Source organism: Brachyistius frenatus, unplaced genomic scaffold (assembly GCF_029030835.1).
Source record: "Brachyistius frenatus isolate BFR_SWC_R1_liver_20210118 unplaced genomic scaffold, ASM2903083v1 Contig_6, whole genome shotgun sequence".
Taxonomy (NCBI): domain Eukaryota; kingdom Metazoa; phylum Chordata; class Actinopteri; family Embiotocidae; genus Brachyistius; species Brachyistius frenatus.
In genome coordinates this window covers 202,564-222,891 of record NW_027210605.1, presented here as the reverse complement: position 1 = coordinate 222,891, position 20,328 = coordinate 202,564, and the positions used below count along the sequence as shown (strand labels likewise).

Here is a 20,328-nt window from a genome sequence, read left to right as displayed (position 1 = left end):
AAAATCCAGAACTGGATTGTTAATTTGACTCAGAAATAAGTAAGCATGAGTTGCTCCTACAAAACCTGATCTGCAATATGCAGACTCTTACTTAAATATCTAGTAAGAATAGAGATCATAAAACTGAATTGTGTTTTATCAACTTTCAACAAACCTTGTTTCTTGGATCTTTTAGGTTGAACATTATAGTTCTGTATTTGTTCATGTATTTGCTGTCTGTGTTGCGAAATATGTCAAACATCTCCTTCTCAATGCTGGCGACAAGCTTTGCAACTTCACTTTCAGACATCTCCAGATCCTCACAATCACTTACCCTTAACAAATGAAAAGAGAGATAGTCAGCGAATTTGTTCTGCATCAATGACGTAACAGTGAGATGCAATTCTTACCCTTTAAAAGTGAACAAGCCATTTATAATATGTGGGTCAAGCTACTTTAATAATGTGCATACTTTTGAAAATTCAACTGAAATATAGATGAGAAATTAAATCAATAAAATGGTGTTGGTTTTAAGGTGCATTTTTGTCCATTATAATCAAAAAAAGGCTTTTCATCTGAGCCTGTGAAGTAGTTCTCACCTTTTGGAAAGGATGCCAGTGAGGGAGCGCTGGATGCTCTGTCTGACCTGGTTATTGGGCTGAGAGGGTCTGGAGGAAGGCGCACTGGGTGCAGGTGACACAGGCAGAATTCGGGTTTCATTCAGTGCCATCAGGACTGTAGAAGGCTTAGGGGCTGCAGAAGGTTCCGGGCCTGGTGCTGAGGCTGACCCGGAGTTGGATGGAGACTGAGATCCAGACTGCTTCTTTGGTATAACGTATGTGGTCTTCGTGACCATAAGGGCCCCGGTCTCACGATGTCTAGGAGCTGAGGTGGTTGGGGACTGTGGGTCTGAAGACAGACTAGATTTTGCTGGGGTGAGAGATATTGAGGAACCTGATTCTGCCGACTGCTGCTTCGGCACATCAATGTTTAGTGGCTCTTTTGCTTCTTCTTGAGAGTTGCTCTGTGGTGGCGCTGCCTCAGCTGCAGGCTGGGGAAGGAGAGCTGCGTCTGTTAAGGGCTCCTCTGGACATTGTTTTGAAGGAGATACAGCTTCACTGTCAGCCTCTACCATTTCACTGTCCTTGTTAGCTGTTAGAAAAAAAAACAGTGGGGTATTTTGTGAATATGAAGAAATATAACGGTTATTTGTTACATAACATGGGACAGCAGATATACAAATTAGTGGCATCTTAAGAAACCAATCAAATCTTACTGATTAAATTTGTGATCCATAAATAAAAACAAATTGGCTTTTCGCCATCAAAATAGTCAGGGACTAAAATTAAATGACAACTTAGCTATGTTTATTGTCTGTCAAGCATATGTTTATATCAGAAATGTGTTAACATTTTAGTAAAATGGGTCTGTATTTAGAAGTATTCGGTGAGAAATAAACAAAATAGTGAAACTTTGCAAACATGTATGTGAAAAGAAATTGTAATTAATATGGCTCGAAAATTACAGATTGGATATTTAATCATGTAATGATCATGCATTCATGACTGTATAATTATTATAAGTAGCAAAAACTAAATGAAAAGCTAAAATTATTTGATGGTGCAACAAACATAGGAGCAAAGAAATCTGATTAAAAGTAAAACCCATTAGATTTATACATACGCTTTTTTTAAACTGATCTTTACACATCAATATTCAATCGTATGTTTTTCTGGTTTTCTCTACCTGTTTGGTAAACTTAGAATTTTACAAACACTTTATACCACACTTATGGTGTTTCTTGAATCAAGACTTAGATCATTTTTATTGATAAAACTGGTCAATGAACAGGTTTCTTTAAAAGCCCTAAAGAAAGAAAACGTTTTGTAGATGCTTTATAAATTAATGACTTCCGAACGTAGCTAGATGTGGAAGGACATACATGTGACAACCTCTGTACAGGTCTGTTATTGTTAGCTCATCAAAGTTTTAGTGTAGCATATAACACTACTGTCCCTATGTGGGACTATGATCAACACATGTTCAGTGATGGCAGAGATGTGCAGATTGAGATGCCACCTAGCAGTTGTCTCCCTGCTCTCCTCTAGTGACTTTAAAAACACCACTTTAGTTTATCTCCTTCTCCAGGAGGATGTAACAACAGTCATCTTCCTGCTGATATTCTGTACTCCCTTTTTTTTATTATTATTAATGCAACGTCTGCAGCAGGAGGAGTCTAATTAACAGACGGCAGGTGTAGACGGTGATGTAGTGATGCGTTACACGTTCAAGAGTCTGTGCACGGGTATTTTATTTTGAAAACTGCCTGGATCGTCTTTGTTTTCTTCCGTCTGACTTCCTGTCCGGCCGATTTCCTTTTGGGGACACCACTTTAGTTTATCTCCTTCTCCAGGAGGATGTAACAACAGTCATCTTCCTGCTGATATTCTGTACTCCCTTTTTTATTATAATTATTTTTTAAGACTTTTATATCATCAATTCTGCTGCATAGAAATATGCTTTTTATTTTGTTAAATGACAGAGTTTTCAAAGGTTTTGTACTTCTTAGGCTTTTTGTTTTTTTTCCTTGAGGTCGTTTTGAAATTTATGAATGATGACTGTTTACTGCGCGATTACCGAGGCAAGGCAAACATGTTTAGTCTCGATAATTAAAATCCCATGAATGCACTTCACATTTACCACTGTGGAGCAGGATTTAACAACTTTCTGCTTGAAAACTACTGAAAGATAGCAGCAGTTTATCATTTGTATTCAAATGACTAACATCTCTCACACACACACACACACACACACACACACACACACACACACACACACACACACACACACACACACACACACACACACACACACACACACACACACACACACACACAAAATGTTTGATAAATGGGGCTAAGTATCTCAGACAAGGTAAGTGCTGGTGTAAGGAAAAGAATCACAGCAAAACTTGTTACAGAACTTATTGCCTTCCTGACCTAGTCACACAAGCTATTCCATGTGAATAACAGACACTCAGAGATAGAAGAGTGTATATTTCTGTCTTGTGCGTAAGTGGAAATTATGCGTCTGGTCCTTTGCGTCACTGTACAATATGAGATGATACCGTAGTAAGTAAATAGGTGTATTGAATGGTTTCAGGGGTCACAGGTAACACAACCGTGCTCATGTAGAACAACACCAGATACAATGAACTACTAGCCAACCTCTGTAAGATCACAGTAAGCCCTGTAGACCTTGTGTCGTATGGACCGGGAGTCTCATCCAACACTGTGTCCAAGTGGATGAAGATTTATGGTTTGTTTATGAGAAGTGCTACAGGCTGCCTCAGAAGAAGCCAGTGAAGTGAGGATGAACAACCCTTGGTAGATGGCGTGGCGTAGGTGAGGCCCACTTTAATAAACCTAGTATGGGAATCCATCATCTGAATTTGACCCATGACAAACATTTTGAAGCAGCAAGCAGCCACAGTTCTGACAACAGAGCCTTGGTCAAAATCATCAAAGCATACAAGTCCGTACAAACACAGAGAGAACATGCAAACGTGATAACATCTAGTTAGGAACGCTGGGACCCTTGGTTAACCTCTGAGCCACAGGGCTGCAGTTTGCTGTGCAAGAGCACAGAGGGGAGAGCTTACAAGATGCTGCAAATTCATCTGAGCCTTCAGGAAATGCAGTGGACAGAAGTCCAATCTGCAGATGTTCTCCTTCCACACTATGCTTAATGTAGATGTTCTTATTAGTGATACAAAAGGGACATTTACTGGGGGTTGGGTTAAAAGTGGTCTCTCCTTCGCAGTGTATGCCTACCAGGCAAACACACTGAGGCTGTATCTACATTAAATTAAAAGAAATTCTGTGCAGAACAATGATTTAAGAAACAAATAAAAACGACACAGAGACTCTGACAGATAATAAACACTTAAGATAGTTCAACAGTGTTGAAAAAAAATCCATGTGCAGTTAAAGTGTACCATCTGCAGACATTCACGTTTTGCTTTAGGCCACCGACTAGCAGGATGACTAACCCTGGATGAATAAAATAATGAATTCAAAATATTTATGAAGGAAATACTAAAGTAAGGAAGGAAAGATGAAAGAAGCAAATGTGTAAGTCACTTTTCCGTATCTATGAAGTAAAGAATAAAGAAACTTTATTTGTGCTTGATGATGCTATCATGTTTATGGGTACAAGTGAGGAAGAAAAAAACATTTGCTTCAGTGAGTAAGTGCAGTTTCAAGCTATAATGCACACCTCATGTCACCTATCTAATACATATCTATGAAACTGCTGTACATAATCACACCATCAAGAAATATGTTTTTGATAGTGAGAGCACCTGAACATAGAAAGAAAAATCATGAATATTCATGAAGTCCAAACAGAGCTCTGTGAATTACTTTTTATTTATTCCCATTCTATCTTCTTAGTCTTTTCCGTTACTTCCACTGTCCCAGACTGTCAGTTCCATCAACATATGTGATCACTGATATTGGAGCCAACATGATGTTATTTTGTCTTTCAGACCTGCTGTTGTGTAACCCACTACCTCACAAACAGCAGCCAACGGTGACATCACTCGTTGGTTTGTGAATTGCCGTCCTGAAGCCTTGAGTTCAGCATTTTGACTGTCGCCACTTTGCTATTTTAGAGCTAGAAGTAGCCATATTTGGACGAGCTGGGGAGGAGCGAGCGGTGGATCTGACTATCTGAGTGGGAACCTGAGGGCACTATGCCCCGCCGGCCAGTAGCGGAAACCTGACATTATCAGGGCCTGTTAATCAAACAGACACGCCCCCAAAAATACCGGTTTTTTTTTAGGCCTAATTTCTAATTAATGACAGGATTATTTTCAGATGGACTGCAAAAACAAATAAACAGTGATGACCGGGGAATGACACCATTATGACTTTATTCACTTTGTATTTTATGAGAGAAGTTGAATGGGAGTCTACGGAGCCAGCCTATATGAAGCCAACCCCTTGTGGCCCATCTTGGTATTGCAGTTTAAGGCACTTCCGTATTGGCCTCATGTTCCCTGACCCCGAACCTACGTCCAAGTTTATAGTCTGTGCCACCTCCCCATCACCACGTTGACCTTCAGGATGTTCCAGAAGACAACTGAAAGTTTCCCTCTCTCCATCAGGGGACCCTGACCTGCTCTGTATCTTCAAATGGCCCTACACTAAATGAAGCACCATGACCGGTGCTATGTGACATATTGCTGCTAATTCAGCCACAAATCGACCTGCCAGCTGTTACTTTGTTGTTGTTGTTTTTTTTGTGATGGACTCGAAGAAGCCTTGAGAGCATCTTGAGCTGCAGTGACAGATTCACCTCAATGAGTGGTGGGCTAGAGGCCCTGATCCCCTTGACAAACAGTCAACAGCAAACCAGGCTGGACTTTCCAAATGATTTCACTTAAACACAACAGACAAAACAGTGCCACAACAAAATATTTTCAGTGCCAACCATGTGGTCATAACAGGTAAGATTTTTTTTTTTTTAGTCTTCATCCCTGCTGTGTTGCCATTTTTTTTTAATTGTCTATATCAATGCAGATATTATGCTATCTGCATTTTGATATTATGACCCCGTATGAGCGGACGAGCTTCTGCAGGTGTGTGACTGTATGCAGCCATTGTGTCAGCTTGTTCTCTGTGTACCTTTACGTATGGTTGGACTTCTTCTGTTTGTGTGTCTGAATGTGAGGTTGGAGCAGGCAGCAACCAACAGTACGTCAGCGATTGGTTTGTGAACGGCCGTTATGAAGTCTTGAGTTTGGATTTTGTCCGTCACCATCTTGCTAATACGGAGTTGTTTGGAGCCAGAAGTGACCTTATTTGGACGAGCTGGGGAAGGGCGAGCGGTAGATCTGACAATTTGATTGGAAACCCAACACTACAAGTGGTAATAATCCCCAATTTCAGCAAAAGCAAAAGCCAAAAAAAAAATGTTGGCTCTTGGAGGTAGGCCCACCCGATTGTGTCCATGTCCTACCACAATATAATGTTTGATCCCAACATTATCTTTCATTAAACTTTTCACTGGTAGCAGTTTTAGGTAGCCATTTTGTCCTCCTCGCCTAACAACTGTTCACCTTAATAGCAACCTTAACTGTTAAGATGTTTTATGAATCCAGTAACCTTTCTTATTAGTTCATGTTTAATCTTATTTAAAGGGGACACTTTTTAAAATCAAGACTGCCTCAAGAATATTCACAGAATCCCATCAATAAAACTTAAGAGGCAGGAATCTTTGAGATTAGTCTTTTTATTTGATGCTGGTGATGATAATAATTGTGAAAAGTGAAATCTGACTACTTCACTCTGTACTCTGACATTTAAAAAGGGATTTCCTGACAAACACTAAATATTAGGAAACCAATTATAACACTGCGATTTGGTCTTTCTGATCTGTATTATAAAAACATTTGCACGAGTCCCATTGCCCTAACCAAAGTTTATATAACTTCAGCAGATTTGATATGTCTTAATTTTAACTTGCGAGTAGCTGCAGACATGGATCAATACCTCCACTCAATATAGTGTATGCATAGGCCTATTAATCACTGAACAAAACCAAGCAACCAAATCTAGGAATAATGACCGGCATTGTCATAATCTAGGTCCAATCAGGCAAACTGAAGTCACAACATCGATCACTTTTTACACAGCTCATTAAGTCTTTTTTTCCCAAACAATTCATGGCTCTATCCCAACATTTTAGATATTTGCAGCAAATATCTGAAGACAGTGGGACAGACAGAATAAGCACCATGTGACATGAGAACAAAACACACCACACTGCTAGTTCATTTATCAAACCATGAAAGAAACCAATACAAATTTTTGTCTTTGGATAGGCACCATATCAATGATTAATTTCTCACTTCAAAATCATCCAAAACTATTTACAGGTATGATGTTTCATTGTATATAATTAATTTCACCATTGTTAATTTTGTCTTTTGTTTAAGACAATTGTAGAACAGAATAGGCTTGTTTGGTTAATCTGTATTTATGCTCTAGTTACAACTAGAGATCTTGAATTTCAAGAAAGAACAACATACTAACATTTCAGTAAATTTACTTTGGGCAGACATGAATGAATGTATGGACAGGGTCAACCCTTATTTTTTTCTCCAAATTTCAAACAATAGTATTGAGGCTCTCAAGATTGATATTTTTCTTGCTACAGGTCAGTATGTGCTCAGTTGTTTGTTATTGTGAACAGGTGAATTGTGTCTTTGCTCTTTTGTCTTTGTTTCTTTTTAAAATCAGAAAGGGTGCAGAATTTGGAGATTAATATTCAAAAATGTCTTACACGTAAAATTTTGCTTAGAAAGCTACTTTACATCAGTTCTATTGTTTTCCTTAAACCTAACATGCAGAAAAGCATGTTAGGTTTAAGGAAAACCTAACAGCTTTTTTCCCACTCCAACTGTAAATGTATTGTGAACTTAAAATACAAACTGATTTTTTTTTTTTTAATCTATTAATATTCAGGTTTTAATTTCAAACTTGAGACCACTACAGTTCACTGACTAAGCACCTCAATAAATAAATAAAAATCTGAAAACACATCATCCTCAATAGCATAACTGCTAGACCGGATCTCTAAACTTGTCAGTGAGTTTAACTGAACAATTTTTTTGTGTTTAAAGCAAGTTTGTCATTTTAGAAGGTCTTTCAGGTAAATACTGATTTGTGGCTGAGAATTCTTGACATAACAACCAGAAGCGGTGGGAAATAGGAGGCCTGGCTTTGTTCAAAAGTAACAAATCCTCCTACGTACACCTTTAAAGCTCTCCAATCAGCATGTAATATGTTGTTTATTTATTCCACATAAAGTCTGAGAAATTAACCAGTTATTAGATTTACAGAAGACAATGTACTGGGCTATTTCTTGAATGAAAGCAGTGGCTCCTTGAAGTGCAAACCTAACCAGCTTATGCCTGCATGGCCTTAAAGTACATTGAATTAACACACGATAATGAAGCTGCCAGCAAAAAAGCAAATCACCAAATTTCTGTATTTCCCAAAGTTTTATAACTATTTCAGTCAGACAACTAAATCCCACTTTATGAAGGCTTTTAGATCATTTATGCTTGAGCCAATATTAATAAATACCTTTTATATATTGACACATTTTTCAGTTTTGTGCTGAATATTGCACCTTCTTTCCCTTGCTGGCAGTTTTTCCATCTCTACGGGGCTCACTGAAGGGAAGATGGTGTGGTTCGGTCCCTATTTACTCTCACAGGAGAGCTCGTGATTAGTCACGACTGTGGCGTCTTCGTGAGTCGTCATATACGTGTCGGGTGGTTTACATAGGATTTTCCCTCAGGGGCAGCAGACAGTATAACAAATAGGAGAGTTTGAGTATGTCAAGCGCGTAGTTATCCTTTAAACTGAACAATTGTACAGACACGGGCATGGCGTTTTAACAAGTACTGTATGTATTTATACCCATAAATCACTGGTGGGTGAAACATTGTGGGATACATAAAACCCACTTAAAGCCAACTTCAGAAAACATTTCAAACGCTTTAAAAGCGGTGCAACTGATGGGGCTATTTAGTCTTTGTTTAAATATTTTGAGTGATTTTGTTTTAAAATTTCTATAAATAACCACTGAAACCTGAACACTTGTGAAGTTTTAATAACAATGATATAATATTTAATTATTCATATTTTAAGTTCACTGCTTACACTAAGCAAACATAAAATAATGTAAAACACTGGGAATATCAGTGGTGTTCTCTCTGTGGCTGTACATGACTTGTTTTGCCAGTAGAGGGTGCTTGTGCTTTACAATAAAATGCTTGAGACGTAGGAGCTGAAATTATTAAAAGCACGCTGAGGACATAGAAGCTTTGCGAGCACATGAAGGAGCACGTTAAGATGTAGCAAAGAGCTAGAAAGGAGATTCAAGAGAAAAATCACAAATAAATCCCAAAGTCTGACGTTATTGGCAGCCGTCGTAGTAAATAAGTGTTTTGCTCAGACATTACTTTCTCAACTCCCTCCTCCAACACCTTCCAGTATTTGTGCACTAAACCACAGTAAAATAAACACATTACTGCCCTAGACTGACTTGTTACTGTTGTAAACACTGACGGTAATCAACACAATTCACATGCCTTTTCCCATGCCAGCTACACGCTGCACTCAAGCTGAACACAAGAGTCTAAATGAACACTCATGGAAGGAAAACAATCCACTGTAAGAAATACTTTAATCAAGGAAAAATTCAACGACATGTTTTGTCTTACTACCAAGTAAACATGCCTAACTTTCTATTTCGATTGATTGTGGTATTTTGAAAAATGTGAGTGTATGTGATGCATATTGGGAATTCTTGACCAGACTTCAAACCAAAACATTTGGGCATCGTGTGAGTGGATTAGTCATGTAAAAGTAGTATGAATACCCCCCAAAAAAAACAGCACTGCACTCTGGGATGTGTCCCAAACTTTGAGATTGGTTTGAGAAGTTGAGGAAAAATTTCAAATAAACATCTCTCAAGGAGAGCTTCCTTCAGACTGTCTCAAATGGTTTTGACTGATACAATTCACTACATTTCTATCAAAGTCATGGAATGAATTTGAATTATGTGCATGCAAGTACGCAATTATTTAAAAAGCTACAACTCCTACGATCATGGAATTGATTTAGGAAAGTATTAAAAAGATGTCACTGTTCGCAGTGGAGAGACCAGATAAAAACAGGAGACCTTGTTCCTTCCAGTGACTCCAGACTAATCAAACTGCAGCAAGGCCTTTTATGTTCGTGCGTTTGTGTTTTGTGACGCACATCAAGACTCGCTGTGACTGAAGTGTGACAATGACTGTGGCGACAAAGAACAAGATTTCAACTGAATGCCGAGGAGGATTACTATGAAGCAGAGGGGAGCCACTATTTACAAAAACAACATCAACAGTTTAGAGCAAAAACAATTGTGCATCAGACAAAAATGAGCGATTATGGTGAACCCTTTAATCAAAGTTCAGTGTGAGTCATCTGTGGTTTAAATTATCTATGGATGAGTTGTCTTTGTTGTTGGTACAAACCCTTTATGAAGCACATGTACGATTGTTTAGAGGTGGATTTAAACATGCTGTTATTTTTCTCCCTATTGAGTAATAAACCCGGGTCAGAACATGTGTTGGAAGTGACAATCAACTACTCTGAATGAATGTTGAGAGTTTAAGTCAGACTGTCAACCCCAAAGCCAGCGTCTCCCACTGATCAAGTACAGTACATCACAAGAGTTATCTCTGACAGTGATGCAACAACATTGCAGCTGGTTGGAGCACCGATAGTGCACTTGGTCCTCTTGTGTGTCTCTCCAGTTTTAAGTCTTTTAATAGCAAATTTCTGACAGTAATAAGAAATTTGCTGTAAATGGGTCTATGTGTGAAATTAAACCTTTCGGGCACGCTCTTGTTCTGGGGTTGCCTGTCCAAGTTGACACTTTGGAATTCGACAAATTTGAGTAGTTTGCAATCACCTGTCTCTGTGTTTGAAAATTAAAGTTTTACCACTGTGTAGCTTCATTAAAGTACAGAATTCCCTCTCTTTAGAGCAGCCCCTGTATCTTTAAAAAAAACAAAAAAATAAATTAAAAAAAAAACACTTGTTTGCGCTGAATATTTTATCTGCAAACAGTGAGCGGTAACTCTGTTACTGTTTTTCTTTTCATGGTTTTAGAAAAGAGCATCTTTCTGTAGAAACAAGCTTATCAAATGTTTCCCAAAATGGCACTCGAGCAAATCAAATGTTCTTTGATCTTGGAGCAATTACTACTAATTAGTGAGTTATATGTATTCAAACAATTTCAAACAAAGTACTAAATATTAAAAGTATTTGAACATAAGGGCATATTTTTAAGAAGGATTCTATGACAATAACCTAAAACAAGTTGTTTTTCTTAAATGTATATAAAGGAACAGCTGATAGAAAAAATAGGTCATGTGACTCATGACCAGCTGAAAATGAATGACTGAAAGTAACTTTAAGCTCTACAGTAATCAATCATACTTAAAAAAAAAAACCAATTAAAAAAAAAAAAAAAAAAATATGCTCTTTCCAATATGTTCAAACTCTATTATGTCACTGCCTGACGTAAAAACATTTTGACTAAACCATCTTGCTTATAGTGTTAGGTGAAATCAGTCATTCTGCATTTTTTGCAGAAATTATAAAAGTCCACAGACAAAGTGGACACGTTTCATCCCACACTGTGCATATTAGCAAAAATACTACTCAATGCTCATCAAAGTGTCAAATGCAAAAAATGGAAGTCTGTACTGCTGGAAAACCCATCTTAGTGGAAAAAGCATTCCTCATATTACCATTTAAAAAATATAAAGGGATTAACTTCCTGAACCAAACATTGTGTTTTGAGATTAGGTATTCTTTCTTTTGTTGGATAGGTTATTTGAATAACAGGTTGTTTTAGCAAATTGAAAAAGTCGCTTTAAATATCTAAAATGGAAAAATCTGTTATATTGTAGGGAATAGAAATGTTATGCTATATATACTGATGGAAAAGAAAAAAATGTACTAAGTGGGAACTATAGAGATAGGCTGGTTTCTTTCACATAAATATTTTTGTCTTCTGCTTTATGACCAGGCTCCAAAACTAGAGATCAACGGGAGTAGTTTGATCTCCACCAGGAGCATCAGCCGCTCGTCATCTTCAAAAAGCTCCTGACCTAGAAATTCAGGTCACTGATAAAAAGGCCACAGTTTAGACTCCCGAGTTCTATGACGTCATGTGTTGCAGAGAGGAAATTGGAGCAAATCGTCACATGCAGTGACACCACGGTTCATCAGGCCATGCTCAGCTGGTGGTCACCACTGTCTGGGGGGAAAGACTGGTGTGAAGATGCTGTCTCAACCTGCATCATCTCCTGACCTCAACCCCGTTGAGACACTGTGACGCCTTGAGACGCGACAGCTGAAGACCTGAACATTGCCTTGTCAGGAGCCAGCAGCTTAGTCGTGACCTTCTCCAGAAATGTGACAGCACCTCTCAGCTGCACATTCAGAGGCTCACAGCTCCATGAGGTGTCAAGCAGAGGTGGCTGCGACCAGGGATCAACCAGGCTTCTGATGGACCGATGGACAATTACTATAAATGGACTCCAGGTTTTTAAAGAAAACTTACTCCTTTGTGTTGTTTGTCTGTTGTTTGTTTTTGTGGGGTTAGATATATTTTTGCCATCAGTATATATCGCAACTTACTGAACCACCTAGCATTTAGATATTTTGATCCACAAATCCATCATCTCTCACTCTTCAACCTATTTAGGTCTTTAAAACATGAGCGTTGCAGGTTAAGATAAAGATTACAATTTATCTCCAAGCAGCAAAGCGTAAACTTGCACAACATTCATGGACGACAGAAGCAGACCCCAGGTCAGTGTGCAAACGAAACCACGGAGATGATTGGTATTTGAAATCAGAGTTGTGTGCTTTTGTCTGTATGTATGAAAATATGATTAGAAGTATATTTTGTGACTGTCTGTACAAAAAAACAAAGGAGGTTGGGATTTGGAACATCAATCGCATGGTTGTGTCATTATATTGTATCTAGTAATGGGACTTAATGTGACACGATATGACCCAAGGAGGGTTTTTTAACACTATAACCGCATCCATCTTTCATCTTGACTTTGTTTGCATGTGTTGAACTGCAATTCTTCATTTGCAGCTGGGTGAACACCTGCTCAGAGGAATGGAACATTTTACCGACACTGGCCAGTTGACACTTCAAAAATCTTCATGGAAATATGACTGAAAATCTCCCACGGACTCTCCTGTGAACTTCAGGTGGAACCTCATTCTAGCATCTGTACTGATGAATCATCCTGTGCCCTGTGCCCTCTGCACCTCTGTAGCAGCTCTGTACCTCCCTCTTCCCTCCTCCTTCATACCAGCTGAGAGTCCCTATTCATTCAGGATGCCGTACAACGTAATACTGGTGTGTCTGTGTAACAACAGGCTGAAGAGTGTGTTTGTGTGTTGAATACTGATGGATAAGGCACTCGACGTTGTAGAAGAGACTTGATGGAAAAACAAGTTTTCCTTGAGATACCAGGAAGGTTATTTGAGGATGTCACAAAGGCAAGGACCATTGTAAATTGCTGTATGAATATGTAATGAAGTGCACTTCATGAATTCTCAACACTGAATGCAACTGCCCACAAAATAAATCTGCAAGATGTTGCCTGTTAGAGGCATCGGACTGCTGTTTGAACAAGAAATGCATCCTTATGGTATGAAGCTTGAAAATGGGGCTCCTCCTTTGAAAAGATGAACAACTTTGAGAAAACAATATGGTGTTAGCACTTGGACATGATTAAAGCTGGGGTAGGGAGTTCTCTGGGAAAGGCAACTTAAGAAAATCAGCAGAGTTTGAAAATGCCACCCATCTCCTGCACTTCTAACCCCTCCAATTTCTGTTCTAAGCCCCTCCCACCAAACTGCCTGCTCAGATGCCCCAAGCCGAATGGTGGGGGTGTCTGTTGGTCAACAGCTTACCTCCCTTCCTCCAGGTCCGGACAGTCTCAGCCCCTCACCATTCGTTGTTCTCCCTTTGACGTTTGTGTGGGTCTCTTGAGGGACACGATCTCCGCGGATCTGGGCCTCTTGTCGCTTTGCCAGACGGGCACTGCAGTCAGAAACAACCCCCAACTATTGCCATCGGACAACCCCGTGTCCTCCACCACTATCTCCACCTGGGCAACGCACTTCTGGCAGCCCGCTTCAGGAAGGACACTTGACTTCATGATGTGTGGGGAGGCCAGTGCAGAGTCCTCATCTGGGGACACCTGAACCTCAGCGTGGTGCAACATCTTTGCTCTGGTAACCAGTTGAAATGGGGTGTTCGATGTCTCCTAGTTGTTGCCAATGCTAGAATGGTTTCCACCAATGAATATCTGAACAGACGTCCATGCACATCTGCATTTGTACAACAGCCAATAGGAACACCTTCTTGCTAAAAACAAACTGTGTTTTGCCGAAAGTCTCTGTCACAGACTAGATTTTCCAAAGAGTGAATAAAGAGTCAAGAGGATGTGCAGGAGTCTAGCATTCGCTCAGACCACTTAAATAACAATATGCTGAGAGGTTATCATTGAATTTTTGCCCAACACAAAAAAAAAAACAGCCTACCCCAGCTTTAAACAGGCTTCATAAAACCAGTGTATTTGATGGCACTGTGGAGCAGTGCAGATTTGATGTGTGGGAGACTCAGATTGATGCCCGTGAGCAAGGCATACTAAGAACTGCAGTGGGTCTACAAAGTGTGTGAAATGTCGATGAAGAAAGCAGACTATTTCAAAACATTTGTTTACAGTGTCATCGTGGTTTAGACAGGATGAGTATTCTCTTTTGTTAAACGTAAACGTCATGGAGCTTCTTATGTGAGTTGTGTTTGATTTAAGGTTAAAGACATTGTATGTTTATCCTTGACAAAATTATTTTAAAGTACAGATCCTTTGAAGAACCAACTATTAATTTCCTATATGTTGAAAAAAAGAAAAGAAAAGAAAAGAAGAATAGCTTCATTAGCCTTATGCATGCTATTTTAATCAAAACAAGCTTCTGGGCATAAACCACGTTCAGGCTGCAGAATAAAATAAAGTGTGTGGAACTTAATAATTTAGATAATGGAGCATGTATAAATCTGCTCTTTGTATCTATGTTTGGCCATATTTCTAGCACTTTCCTTACTTTTAAAGAAGATTAGATTTTATTGTGTTTTTTATTAAATATCTACACATTTACTTCGAAAACTATTTTGAGTATCTACTTTTTTTAAACTGGATGTTTGGAGAATATAACAAACAAAAAAAATGTGTGGTAAATTATTAAAATGACAAGCAATGTTGTGAATATGTGAGCATGTCGAATGTGAGCAGGACTGTATGTTTTATGTGTTTATGTTTTTGGTGAAAAATAGACCCTGAACTTTGAACTGTAAAGTTTTCTTGTAGCTCTTCGAGAAGTAGTAGGAGTTCTTCATACTCTTAAATGCCAGCAGCCGAGTTCAATGTACAAAGCATGTTTGCAGAATGAGAAATTGTTGCCAAAAAAAAAGTTGCTTTCAACTTGTGTACATCATTCAATCGTTCATTGATGGCCATGAATGTTTTTCAGTGAGAACCTTTGAAGTTGCAGAAAACCTCTGAAAAAACTGTACATCAGACCAGTGTTTCAAAACATGGGATACCGGCGACGGTTAAGCACCCTGCCTTCCCAGCACTGCACAATTGTTTGTGTGTTGCTCAGTTAGCACTTTCCAGTTATGAGACTGGTTTAAATGAGAGGGTTTAGTTAATACTTGAATCGTGACTCCTCAAAAATGCTTCAGCAAAACATTTTGGACATTCAGATTCGACAGAAAGACTATAAAAGCGAACATACTTACCCACTGCTGACCCCTGCTACTTATCGGTCATCCCAGAGAGAACATGAATAAGTATGTATGTGTGACTGTGTGTCGATTGTGTAATGCTTCAAAGGGGAAGGAACATCTGTAATGCCAAAAGAGGCCCTTTGTGCGTGGTGTGTAAACTGCTTGAGTGTGTATGAGTATTGAATGGTACATACACGCTGTGTAAACCTTAGGTGATGGTATGGAAGTGGTCTGAACTTCTGTGAGACTGGGGTCACAGGCTGCAGGAGATGCAGCCGCCTCCTGCTCTCCATCCTCCTTCTTTATCTCCTCTTCTTCACCTTCCTCCCCAGCTTTTGCTGCCAACCTTTTTGACATCCGACCTGACCTCTGAGCCTGTGTTGGAAATATTTTGAACGAGTTAAAAATACTACACAGACCCACCAAAAGAACATATTAATTACACACCTCAAACTCTTCTCAGTCTGCCGTTAAATGTTAAATATGCCTACCTTTGCAGGGGGTCTGGCCACGGCAGCTTTTTTCGGTGGCCGTCCTCTGGATTTGGGCACCTTAGGGACAGAGGACACTCTCTTCATAGTGACTGCAGCGTGCTGAAGGATGCAGTCAGTGCCACAGTAAACAGAATCTGGTAGCGCTTGTTTGGAGCAGCCAGGTCCAATGCAGAGAGGAAGAGAGCCGTCTATCTCCATGTCAGCTTCAGATTCAGGTTCTGACTTTCTTACTGGAACCTGCTCCTGCTCTTTCTTCTTCTCCACCTCCTCTTCCTCCGCAGTGTTGACCACTACATTCTCCTGAAAACAGATTCTCATCTTAAACCCAGAGAACTGCCTTCCTTCATGCAAATCAGTCAGTGACTAATAATACAAATATTATACTGATGATGAAATACACATGAACTGTCACACTGGAGATGGAGATGAAGCTAAAAGCCAACTGATGAGGCAAACAAGTTGATAAGCTATTTTCATTTTGTTGTAACTAAAATCAGCGAGCCATCTGGAGGTGAATGACAATCCGAATGAAATTCAAACCTTTCTGGTTTGCTGCTCCTCTTGTTCCACCTGCTGGTCTTCTTGTTCCACCTGCTGCTCCTCTTGTTCCACTTCTTCTTCTGCAGGAGGACTTGTGAAGCATTCAGGAGAGCTAAGCTCAGGGTCTGGCTGAGTATGAGACTCAGGCAGGAGTTGGCTTTGCTTCTTTGTATTGCAAGGGGGGCAGATGTACTCTTGGCCTTTCCTCTCCATCTTACGGCCCTGAGACTCACTGATACCGACGCAGTTGCCATGGAACCACTCCTGGCAACTGTCGCAGCAGATCATGAACCTAGAAAAGCAGTGAACAAACAGCGGTGATCAGGAAGTGAAACTGACATATGGTTCAGGTATGCAAATCTCCGAAAGAGCAGCTCAGGCCAACAGGGCATATTTCCAGAATCGAGTACGTACCTCTTATTGTGTTTTTGTCGGCAGATGCAGTACAGAGCATTGGAGTCATATCCCTCAGAGTCTGATATGCTTGAATACTCTTCAACATTCTTTGCATCTTTTTTCTCTTCCTCCTCCTCCTCCTCCTCCTCCTCCTCTGGTGCATCATCATACTGGCCAGGTGTCACATCAGTAGTTTGGTCAAAATCACTATCTATGATTATGCAGTCTGAGCTTGATCCTTGAGCAGGACTCAGAGTGATATTAAAGTGCACAGGTGATACGTGGGGATCATTTTCTTTTTTCTCTTCTAGTAAATGTTGCTGCTCAGCTGGACTAACAAGCATCATCCTGTCCTCATCATTGTCCTCATCGTCTGCAGTGCTGGACTCAAACTCCACTGCCCTTGGCCTTCCTCTACCCCTCCCTCTACCCTTTCCCCGTCCTCTTCCTCTGCCTCTCCCCCTTCCTCTGGCCTTTCCTCTTCCGCCTCTACCCCCTCTACCCCTTGTGACTGTCTGCCTGCTATTGGAAGCCAACTGCTCCTTAATCTGTATTAGTGTCATGTTATCACTATCGTCTTCTTGACTAGAGATCAAAATCATATCATGGATCTTCTCTTCTTCCACACTGTCAGGGACAACTGGTTGTGTAACCTCCATGTCATCCACATTATCAGACACCTCAGCTTCCTCTATAGCCTGTGAATTAGGGGCCTCAATGGCATCAGTGGCTTCTAAAATGTCTGGGACTTCCAGGGCATCTGACATTGTCATTGACAGGCCCTCATCCCCCCCGAGTAGGGAGAAGGCAGTGTGAAATGCAGAGCCAAAATCCTGCCATAAGGTAGGATCAAGGCTCCCTCCCGCAGAAGCTTCTGATGCCGGTTTGCTATCCTCTGCGACAGGTGAGGATGGGGCAGACCACTGGAGGTCATCTATAACACTCCTAGCTGTACGAGCTCTCTGCGAGGAGCGGGTCTCTGTAGTGGTCTGGGTGTCTGTAGTGATCTGGGTTGTCTGGTTGCCTTTACGACCTCTGCCTCTTCGAACAATTGGAGGACTGAGGGTTAGGTCTCCGACTTCATCCATGAATTCCCTTTTAGCAATCGTTGTCCGTCTGAACCCCCAGGACTTTTTAACCTGTGACAAGGTTGGCCTAACGCTCGACTCTGCCTCTTCTAACTGCCTCCTCTGTTCTTCTATAGGGAGACAGAAACACACTGAATTAACAAACAAATATGAACAAACGTCTTTCTTTCCAGTCAATTTAGGCAAATCACAGACCTGTTGTACCTGAATTATTATCATGAATAACATTATTTTCCATTGGGTCCATACTGACATCTACAGGTACCAATCCTGCCCAAACCTAGAAAGATTTTTTTTTTTAGTTAGTACACAATCTAAAAGAAATTGACACTATTTGAGAGGTTAAGGGCTAAATGTAGAAAAACAAGTACCTCCACGATCTACATGCAGATGACTGCAGCAGCCAAGCGTCAGGGCGTGTGAAGTGTCATTCCACTTGTCTCTCTGTGTACCTGTAAAAAATAAGGAGATTAAAATACACCAAAGCATCTGCATTAGATGAAAGAAAAAAGGAAAAGTAATAAAAATGTAGATAAAAGATTGAATTTTTTTGTAAATGTAATTGGCTTGTTCAAAACAACGGGACTTTCATAAATGCTACTTTCCTAATAAGGTTATAATGTTAGTTTTTGTTGAACAAAAACAACTGTTGAATAATATTGTGCTAATGTGTTCTGTAATGGGTGGATAGTAGTAGCTGGAATCTCTAATAATTGATTAGGCTCACAAACAGCTTCACCAACATGTCTTACTAATGAAGACGAGAAAGAGAAACAATTGGTTTTGATCAAAATCATAGCAACACAAACATTGGGGCGTCACACATCTGCTGTGGCCTAATGTGAGCGCATTTATCCAAATAATAAATGTGCCTAAGTTCATTCGGGAGGGATTTCTACTTTACATGTGTATTTCCATTTTATGCTACTTTGTAGTTCAGCTCTATTACAATTCAGGGGGAAACAGTGTACTTTATACTTTCCTGGTTGTTTTTCAGGTTAAGATTTTGAGCAAAAAGCATATGAAAAGCTTACTAAATGAAATATATTGTTTAAGACTAAAACAGCTATTCCCATTTATTTATTTTTTGCCCTTTAAAAAAAAAAAAAGCAGCATCTGCTTGGTGGTTCTTGTCATATTTCAGATGTCTGAGTGTTGTTAGCAGTTCCATCAAGAGACCTATAAAGGATGATCTCACGTACAAAACATATCTTTTTAAACATAACCCACTGTAACATTTAACTTGTTAACAGTATGTAAAACTTTTAAACTGCACTCTTTAAGTGGCACTTTGCTTCATAAGTACTTTTACTTTAAATAGTTTTGTTTCTTTTAAAGATTTTACAGCTAACATGTACAGTAATGCACTTTTACTTTAGACATTGACTTGAAGTTGTTACATCCTGTGGTACTACTACTTATACTAAAGCAGTAGATCTATATATTTACCAACACACAATTTTAAGTGCTTCTCTGTTACTGCTGCAGATAACTTTGAATCATTTTTTTTTTAAATCCATTTCCTCTGTGAGTAGCTGGCCCTCCACATGTTAAAAGTGTGACTGTGGTTTTATTATTATATACAATATAATATATATCGGGGATACTCGGAGCAACGCGTTCACGTGGATCAAACCCAATGTTCAATTTGTTATCGACGCACATTTTGCAACACAAAGTTAAAATACCTACTCGAGTTTGAATTACGTCTCACGACAAGTCAGCTCTGGTGTTAAATACCTAAAAAAATAAATAAAAGAGGTCACCAGTTCCATCATAGCAAAACTGACCCTTCTGCAAATGGGTCGTTTATGTAAAAGGCTCCTCAACAAGGTGAGCTCGTCCACGATGCCCTGGACTGCAAACTTATTTGATTCTGGTTAGCAAAACGGAAACGAAACAACAGGCCTTACGTTTTTACCTACCAGATCTCAGTCGGCTGTAAAAAAAAAAAAAAAACCGCAGAAATGAAACGCCCTTTTGCTCTGCAACACCTCCGACACTCACGAGTTATAGTTTCAACGCAGATGAGTTTTGTTTGTGGTGGCGATCGACCATTTGTTTCCTGCAGCTAACGTTAGCTGACCGCTAACGTTAGCCGTTACGCTACCCGGCAATAACTGCGAAGCTGATTGTCCGTAACGACAACGTCCTAAAGGATTAAAATGGGGGAACGATCGTAGACAGATAGGAAACTCGCGCTGTCGATGTAAAAGACACATTTCCACTTACGGTTAGATGCGTTCAGCTACCCAGCTAGCGCAGCCTTCCATTTTCTTTATCTTGCTGAAACGTGATCTCGCGAGAACTCACCACCGGCGGGAAGAACCGTGGTTTATCGTTCATTGATTTTACAGTCCACGTTGATCAGTCAT

The 20,328-nt window shown here is 39.8% G+C and overlaps 1 protein-coding gene across 1 annotated transcript in view; it reads right to left on the bottom strand.

Annotated features, from left to right (window-relative positions):
- Positions 1-20,328, bottom strand: part of LOC138615490 (death-inducer obliterator 1) — a 25,187-nt gene extending 4,859 nt beyond the window's left edge. The window contains exons 1-9 of the mRNA XM_069689159.1: positions 20,309-20,328; positions 19,646-19,662; positions 18,325-18,405; positions 16,884-18,063; positions 16,470-16,761; positions 15,927-16,229; positions 15,630-15,810; positions 579-1,131; positions 155-314 (exon numbers count right to left, since the gene is read on the bottom strand). Coding sequence (XP_069545260.1) covers positions 155-314; positions 579-1,131; positions 15,630-15,810; positions 15,927-16,229; positions 16,470-16,761; positions 16,884-18,063; positions 18,325-18,405; positions 19,646-19,662; positions 20,309-20,328 — 2,787 coding nt within the window. The remainder of the gene's footprint in view (positions 1-154; positions 315-578; positions 1,132-15,629; positions 15,811-15,926; positions 16,230-16,469; positions 16,762-16,883; positions 18,064-18,324; positions 18,406-19,645; positions 19,663-20,308) is intronic.